Source organism: Rhea americana, unplaced genomic scaffold (genome assembly GCF_003343005.1).
Source record: "Rhea americana isolate MKP2758 unplaced genomic scaffold, rheAme1 scaffold_562, whole genome shotgun sequence".
In the NCBI taxonomy this organism is placed as follows: Eukaryota; Metazoa; Chordata; class Aves; order Rheiformes; family Rheidae; genus Rhea; species Rhea americana.
In genome coordinates, this window is record NW_028186715.1 from 60,316 (window position 1) to 69,059 (window position 8,744).

The 8,744-nt window shown below is 57.3% G+C and overlaps 1 protein-coding gene across 1 annotated transcript; it reads right to left on the bottom strand.

The window, feature by feature from the left end:
* Positions 1-1,665: 1,665 nt before the first annotated feature.
* On the bottom strand, positions 1,666-2,076 carry NHLH1 (nescient helix-loop-helix 1). The gene has a single exon (XM_085318931.1). It carries the CDS (start codon positions 2,074-2,076, stop codon positions 1,666-1,668), a length of 411 nt encoding a protein of 136 aa, XP_085175057.1.
* Between the last annotated feature and the right edge of the window lie 6,668 nt (positions 2,077-8,744).

Sequence of the window (8,744 nt, forward strand, 5' to 3'; positions counted from 1 at the left end):
TTCCCTCCTTCTCCCAAAGTGCTGGTTTGTGTCATAGAGACTGGTGGGGAGAAACCCAGTGCCAGGACCCAGGCAAGGGGCTGCTGCGGGACTCGCCTGGTTCCTTCCCTTTTCGACCTCACTGCCACTACATCCGCGAGCAGCAGGTAAAGTGCAGTTTACCCCAGCAGAGCGTGCAGCATGCAAGGTCACGCTGCACCAGTGCTGTACTGGTGTGAACGGAGGGGTCTGCAGCACCCTGGCATCCCAAGGTGAAGCCCCTTTGCACAAGAGCCCCAGCAGCCCAGCTGTGCTGCAGGGGGACACGACCAGGGTGCTGGGAGACTGGTCATTGATGTCCCCCTGTGCTGGGGTGTGAGCAGCGCTTTTGATCCCAGCCCAACTTTTCTAACTATGAGCACCAAACTGGGGAGACAGAGGAAGAGCAGGAAGAGATGGAAAGTGGCATCAGTCAGTTCCAGTGCCCTGCAGTGGTCACATCTCTTGGTGCAAAGGGACCAGCTAAAGGGTCTGGCCAGTGGAATTTCACACTCATTTTGCACTAATGCAAAGGAGAGACAGACAGCGAAGCCTTGAACACACGGCTCTGCAGGAGCAAACTCCCACCGACATTCCCAAAGCAGGAGTTTTGAGAGATGGACATGCAACGGAGGGGTTTGGCCAGACCCCAGGGTGCACTGCAGCTCCAGCCAGACACCGAAACCTCCCTTGTGTGGCAGTGGGGCCAGCACAGCTCGAGGGAGGACGTGGCTGGCACCTTCCAGATGGGAAAGCAAGCAGGTGCCCTTCTCTCTGCTGTCCTGCTGCTTTGTCATCGATGGAAAGTGTTGACCAGGTCCTGCCCTGAGTCTGCAACTCTGCCTTTTCTGCAACACACTTTGTGCTTCCTTTTGGTACAAGAAAAGCCAGGGAAAACCCAGATAACCTGATCTGTGCTCAAGGATGCTCCTGGGCTTTGCTCCCTCTGTGGAGAGAGGTCTAGTGCGACAGGATGGTCCAATGCATGAGCACTCAAGTGTCCAGCACATGATGCCGGGGCAGAACATAAGCAGACAAAATGCCAAGACAGGCTATGCTGGTGGAGTGGCTGGGGGCAGAAGGTGCAGATGGCTGGATGGATGAGACCCCAAGTGCTGCAGTGGTGCTACTTGGTGCTGCAGTGTTTCTCAGATCCAGTTTGTGGCTCAGATAAAAGAGGTAACACAAAAAAATTTGGGCTCAGTGGCTCACAATGTGGGTCAGGCAGCAGAACGATGGATGTGGGCTCAGATCCTGTAGGCAAGCTTCAGTAGGACTTGCAGCAGAAGGATGGAAAGAAGTGTGTAGTATACATGACCAACACAGGCTTCATCTAGCAGGACAGAGAGAGATGCTGGGCCGACGGACCAAACATCCAGCCCCTTACTGAGGCTGGATGGAAAGGCAGACAGACATGGGCTTGGTGGTGTGGAAATACAGAACGCAGTTCAGATAGGGGGTGTAGCAGACAGATGGAGACTTTGTCCATTTGAACAGATGGATGAACACAGGCACAGCATATTGGATGCCCAACATGTGGTTCAGGTAGTAGATGGACAGATGGACTTGAGCTCATGGCTCAGATGTCCAGCACAATGTTCAGGTAGGAGATGTGGCAGACAGACAGACGGACACAGGCTGGGCAGTTCAGACATCCAGCACATGGTTCAGGTAGGAGATGTAGCAGATGGCCAGGCGGAGGATCTCAATCTTGGAGAGCTTCTTGTCTGGCGGCAAGGTGGGTAGCAGCTTCCGCAGCTCCGCAAAGGCCATGTTGAAGGCCTCAACACGGATGCGTTCCCGCGTGGCATGGGCTGTCCGGTATTTGGCTGTGGCACGCCGCCGGCGCCGACGTTCCTCCCGGCTCAGGTGCTGCAGGTCTTTCTTCATTGCCTCGCCTGGCTCGGCTATTCGGGACTGACCACACAAGCCAATGCTGTTGGCGTCCTCCATGCTGCCTGAACGGCCACCGCCGCCACCGCAGTCGCTGAAGACGGACTCAGACTCTGAGTGTGTTGGTGGCAGGTCAATCTCCGTCTGGTCTGAATTGAGCATCATTTCTGGAGAATATGACGYGGACAGACAGATGGATGGACACTACAGAGAAACGGTACTTCAGGAGGACAGAGCTGGGCACGTTGCTGAAGCAGAACCACTCTAATTTAAGGAAAGTCTCTGGCTCACAGTAAACCACTGGTTACTCTCCTCCTCCTCCTCCTCATCACACACAGTGTCTGCGAGGGAATTTCACAATTCTTCCCTTCCCCGAGAGAACTTGTCAGGTGAGCGACAGTTTTCAAAATAAATAGGGTAAATAAAATGGTAGGATGCATATAAAATAAATAAATAAATAAATATCCTCTAYGCGTGCATGTGTGCACAGGGGTATGTTGTGCGTGTGCACAGAGATCACAGGCTCTTCTGTGTGGTCGCTGCAGGACCCAATTTTGAAGTCTTCAGATGTCAGAGGTGAACTCTTCCAACATGCTCTAGAAAATAGAAGCACATGGGCGCTCAGTACTGTCCGCCTCTGAATGCAAGACAAGAAGGGAAAGGCTACACGAGGACGTGGCTAGAAAGCACATCTGCGCGCTTCCCCTATCCCCGCAGCGTCAGCGCGAGCCGGCCAGGCAGCCTGCGCCGGGACGGGGACAGCGCGTCCTTGCCCGCCCCGGCGCTGGCGGCTGCGCGGGACGGTGGGAGCYGGTGGAAGCGGTTTCTCCTGGCTCTCTGGAGGGATGACAGGTGGTGGATGAGTGAAGGGAAAGACAGACTGCGGGGGCGAGAGAAAGAGGGGGGCTGGTTGTATATTAAATGAGCCCGTATGTCATGGATTCTGGCACCCCAGACATATGGAACCCAACACAGCTGCTTTGCTCGATGTGTCCAAATAGAAGCTGGCTCCCCGCTCCCTGCGGGACGTAGCGCTGCCGGCCGGGCAAGCTGCCTCTCCGGCTCCCTTCCCTCCCCCTCCTGCTGCCTCCGCTGCTCGGCTCCAACACGCGGGGGGCCCAGGCCTGGACAGATGCCTCCAGCGCCCCGGGAGCAGGTTTGGAAAAGGCAGGGCCTTGCTGGAGGCACGTTGTCCCCCGAGCAGGGGAAGGGAAACAAACTTCGGCAGGAGGAAGGCTGCTGCTCRAAGAGACTGCCGCCTGCCTGGGAAGACAGCCAGGCAGAGATGTTCAACATATTACATCTCTCAGGCCTGATGAGCCTCTAATGAGCCATACGACTAAGAAATGGAAACGGAGCGGATACGGACGGGCAGCGACTGGAAAGAAATATTCCACATCCCATTTTAAAAGACCTGCGATGGACAGAGCCCTTGATGTGCGTTTACAGAAACACTGCCCAAGAAAGACAAGGAACCCGCAAGCAGGCACAGAAACGCCTCCACAACCCCTCTGTCACCCCCACAAGCACACGCGGCTGTTTGTGTGCTCACAGGCAGGCACACGCAGGTACACACGTGCAAATATTCTCAGCCAAAAATCCTGTGAGAATCCCACAACCATTTATACACCACAATTTACACCCATGCTCATACACTTACCCCAGACCAGGCATCTGCACATGCACAATTTGCTCCCAAGTGTTTTCGCACACTGATTCACCCAGCAGCACCATTYGCGTGGACACGCACACACTCCCACTCACTCACTCTTCACAGCAACATTCGGACTTCACTAAAAAAATTATMTGGACTTTCTAGGTCTTTTTCTAGGACACAAATCCTTCCAACAATGTGTGATAGTGTAAGTAAACCCTCCAAGCCTAAACCGAAAGTTACTCTTCTGAAGCTCTTAGACAGATGACGGAAGGAACTGCATCAAGGAAGGGCTAACGGAAACGTAGCTTTTAGTTGGATCCACAGCGAAACCCCTTCAAGGCTTTGAACTTGCAGCAAAACGTACTGTCCTTCGAGCAAGACTGAGCTGGGCTTTGTGTTTAACTTGCTCTCTGTGGTCAGGTTCAGAGGCAACAAGTCAGGTACCAACGCAGGAGCAYGTATCTTCAGTTCCCAGACTAGCCACATCTGCTACAGCTGTATGCTACAACTGTGATTCCTGTGTCTTAACTTCCTCTTTTCCCCTCTCGCTTTCATTTCCATTGATCCTTATTCTCCCCTSGGCTTTTGTCACATTCCCGCAGACCTGGGATCTCCTTTCTCGTGCTCTGCGGAGGGGAGAGCGGTCCCTCCCCTCCAGGTGCTCCACTCTCGGGAGCAGCACGTCCGTCTGCAAACAGCACTTAAAGCAAGCCTGAGCCTGGCCGGGGAGCCGGGGCAGCCCCTCTGCCGCAGCCCGCCAGGGCTGCTCCGGCCGCGATCACCAGCTCCGAGGAACGAGGCTGCAGCCCGTCTGGGAGGAGGAGAGAACTTCGGGTCCGGGCCCGGGCACGTGCCGCGGAYCGGCCCAGATCGGCACCTGCAACGCTCTGCAGCGCGGCACGTCCAGCCCCTGGGCAGCCCATGAGTTAGGGTGCAGATATCCACGACCACGTTCACGTGTGCAGCTCTGCACTCTTGTGTGCAACTTCACGCTCCTTCTAAACACTCTCCCCCCTGCTCCTACGGACTGCGGAATGCGCTCGATTTCTTCCACTAGCTTCACTGCTCTTCTCTCTCCCTGTTATGCTAGCCTGCTGTTCTAGAAAGAGCAGGCCTGATCTCCTCTTGCTCTGCAAAATCGGGTGCTGCCTAATCTGTCGGGGGACAGGCTGGAGGTGCCATCCATGTGCAGCAGGTGAGCTACCCCAGCATGAAAACTCTGCTGTCCCCTGGCCTCATCGCTCCAGCGTAGGGCAGGGAAGGTGACAAGCAATCGTCTCCTGCCCCGGCCTCCCTCCCGGCCTCCTGGGACACCAGCCCGGAGAAGCAAGGATGTCAGTTATATCCCGGGGGAGGGGAGGCGGCAGAAACTCTCTCCTCGGGAAGACAGGGATGGCCACACAGCCCAGGAACAGCCCAGGCACCACTCACCAGTCCACTGGAGTCTGTCGAGGGCACAGGCTGTGGGACCTATTTTACCGTCGTTGCCAGAGACCCCATCTCAGCTTCCTTGCAGGTGAATTCAAGGTGTATCAAAGAAGGAGAGGCAGGGGTCCTGCGCGGGGGCCTCTCTCTTGTTCTCAGTCACATGAGGATGTCGGCAGGACACACTGGGTCATTTGCACAAAGACCAGTTTCAGTATCGGACCCAAACGAACTCCTTAACCCGTGCCTTTGCTGTGTTAGTCCACTCCTCAGGAACTCTTCCTTCACACAGATGACTTCTGCTCTGAGGGGCTCTTCTGCTCTTTCCTTCGGATGAATTGCAAACTACTATCTTCCTAAATTTATCTATTGCAAGAATCTCATTTGACCTACACTTGCCAGTCCTTCCTCCAGAGCCCAGCAAAACCCCAGTAATATTTACACTCGCAAAAGAAAGTAATGCTTCCCTCTCCTCGCCCTGTTCCTTGCACTCTGGATCAGTGGTGTGACAATTTGCGAGGACTCCCCGGCCATGCAAAGCAGGGCTCAGGCTATGTCTAGGACCCACTTTCAGGCCATTTAAATGAAAGTTCCTTTTCTTTTTTTCCCAATCAGGAATCCTCCATGTCACCGACAAGTTCACAGTGAAGGATACGCACATGTGTGTGCATTAAATGTTACACCAAGTGCGAGAGGAAGGGTCAAGCATCTCTTCCTGAGAGAGCTTGTAGGTTATGCAAGGAGCTGTCTTTTAGCACAGAAAACACTACTAATCTCGCCGTCCATCTCCCTGCCTGTCACACGAGCATTTCAGCAGCCACCAACCTCGCAGTAACATCCAAGTGTATCTCAACCCATCCCAAGGAGTAACCTTACCCCTAAGCCGATGACCATTCCTGAGCTCCGGCTTTTCTCTTCCAGCAGGATGAAGCTCAAGTAATCCAGAGCACGAGGAACTGCTTGGCTCATCCGTCCATTGACAAGGAAGGAAGTTTCCCCTTGGGCGCGTGGAGTCCTGCTCTGCGGGACAGGCTTGGGGGGTCAGGGGAAACCCCGGTGGCCTTGGGGCCCAGGCATGCTGCTCCTTGGGCAGGAGTGCGAGCGGGCCACCGTGCCTTGAGATGGACACCCCAAGGAGGCATGTGCCCCATACGCTATATATACACCCCAGCCTCGCACACCGGGTCCGACCCCGGCCGCCTCATTGGCCGCTCCGGTGCTCCCCCCCTCATAAATATTAAAGCCAAGAGAGGGGATGCCATTGGCTGCGCAGGAGGTTGGAGCCCCCGGGAGAGGAGGGAGGTGGAGGTTGGATGTGGTCCTGGAGGGTGGATGGAGGTGGTGGGCTGGGAGGGAGGGAGGGAGGAGGGTGGGGGTGCTCCGGGAGAAGGCGACATCTGTTCTCCATGCATATTTCATAAAGGAGAAATAGAGAGATGGGGTGGGGGAAAGGGAGTGAGCGTGGAAAGGGGAGAGGGAGAGCGAAACGGGCAGGCAAGTCTCTGCGCCGGAGTGGGACGAGGCACAGCGCTTGCAGAAGAAACGGGACGGACGGCACGGCTTTCACGGCGGCTCCCACCGGCGTGCAGCCCCCACCGCTGCGGTGCGGGTGCGAGTTGGGCGGTGTGTTTGTGCAGCGCCTGCACGCATGTGCGTCCGGGTGCGTGTGTCCGGGWGCCTGCATGAACCCGGGAGCGGGTCTGTGGGCGCACGCGTGAGGCAGGCGAGCGCAACCCTGCCGGGTGCCTGCACCGCTGACAGCCTCACCCGGACAGGCGGTCAGGAGCCACAGCCTAACCACAGCGCCYTTCTGCGAGCTGCTCTAAAATACACCTGTAGCAAAGTTGGATGAGGAAAGAGAAAGAAAGTGAAAGAAAGAGGTGCCCAGAACACACAGCTACTGCTTTGAACGTCGATCTTCTATTTAACAACGAGACAATGATCTCTCTTGTGGGCTAGACTGTTTCTGCCTCTCACCCTTCTCCAATTTCAAATCTTTCCATAAAAAAAAAAAAAAAATCTTCCCTAGTTCTCAGCACCAGCGAACTCCTGGCCCTGCACATACATATCCGCGTGTGCATCCTCCCCAGACCTCCCTGTAGTTTGCTCGCTGGAGTATCCCATCTCTGTCCTGTCTCCCCACCCCTCGCCGCCCTGCACGCTGCCCCTGGGGCTGGTTCCCCGGCCGGGCCGGCAGGCAGGCGAAGCCCAGGTGACGGGCACTCGCACCTGGGCAGCCTCCAGCCCCCGGCACGGATCAGCAGATGGGCGCGGAGCTCGCAGGGTGAGCGGCGGCCGCGGCAGGGGGATCAGGTGGCAGCGAGGAGCCTGCCTCACCATTGCTATGGCACCGATTATAAAACGATATTTGCCTAATGAGCTCGTGGCAATAGCCACATCCGCCCCGAGACTAACACGTGCACGGCGCGCAGCATGCACACAGCGCACATCATGGAGCCAGCGTGTGCCCCACGCACACGTCTCACACACGCACACGGGGCACAAATCGCTCCTCTCTCGCATGCCGACATGCAAACAGCACGTACGTGCCCGCCCGGGCACGCGCGCCTCGTGGCACGCCAGCACCGTGCGGCCCCGTCGCGCGCGCCACCCCCTCCCCGTGCACACAGCCCCCTCCTCCCTCCGCACGCGCTGCCGTGCTCTGCCTGAGCCCCCCGGCTCCCCCGGGGCTGTTCGCATTTGTTTCTTGCTCGGCGCTCCTTGCTCTGCTCCGTCTYGCCTGCCCACCCCCAGGGCCAGCTCCTCTCCCCCTGCCAGGACGCCAGCAGGGCCCCACCTCTCTCCGCAGCTGATGCTGGGCTGCTCCAGTCATCCTGCCGGGCTTGGGCTCGGCGAGGAGGGGAGGGAAGGAGCAAAGCTGGCTGCTCCGCTCCGCACCGGGAACGCGAGGCCTGCTCCGTGCTCGGCCTCACGGCCGCTGCAGCGTGCAACATCCAGGCTGGCGGGCAGGTTTCGCCCCGTTCAGYGATCGAGCTCACCCCCGAGGTGGGGGGACTAACCCGGGCTGCCCTCCGTGCTCCACACCAGTGACACCAGCAACGCGCCCGTTCCCGACAGATGAGGCCCGCTTCCCGCAGCACAGTCGCCTTAACTCTGCCCTGGGTGCTGCAGACCGAGCTTCCCTCCTTTCACGGGCAAGACCTGCAAYGGCAAAGGCCCACTCACTTGTCAACACCCGAATTCTGCTCTGTCAGGAGCAAGAACTTCGTCTGGGATCAGCTTGGAAAACCACTGCTCTTTGTACAMGAGAAGGATCTAAGGGCAGGATGTGGCCCTCATGCTGAGCGCTGCACCGACGCAAACACAACCGGCGAGGCCTCGCAGGGCTGGCGGCTYGGGGAAGGCGAGACGTGCACCGACCGGGCTGGGCTCGCCCGCTGCGCGGAGGGACAGCGAAGACAAAGCCAGAGCCAAGGGTCTCACGGGAGAGTGACGACACAGCAAGAAACTCAGGACCTCTCTGCTGCAATCCAAGCCAATCTGCCCCCCTCAGCTGCAATTTCCCTGCTGCAGGGGCTCGCCAGTCCCTGCTCCGAGCCTGCCGAGCTGCTCTGGTCCCCGGGAGGGACCTCCTGCCCTGCCAGGCTGCCAAGGGCAGTTTGGCAACTACTTCATTTTCTACTTCCTCAGCAGGAAGAACTTCTGAGCTTCAGATGGCATAAGACCGGCCAAAAAAATGATGAGATTTGGGGGAGAGRGAACAGAAGACCCTCTGGCTTTGTTCTTCACT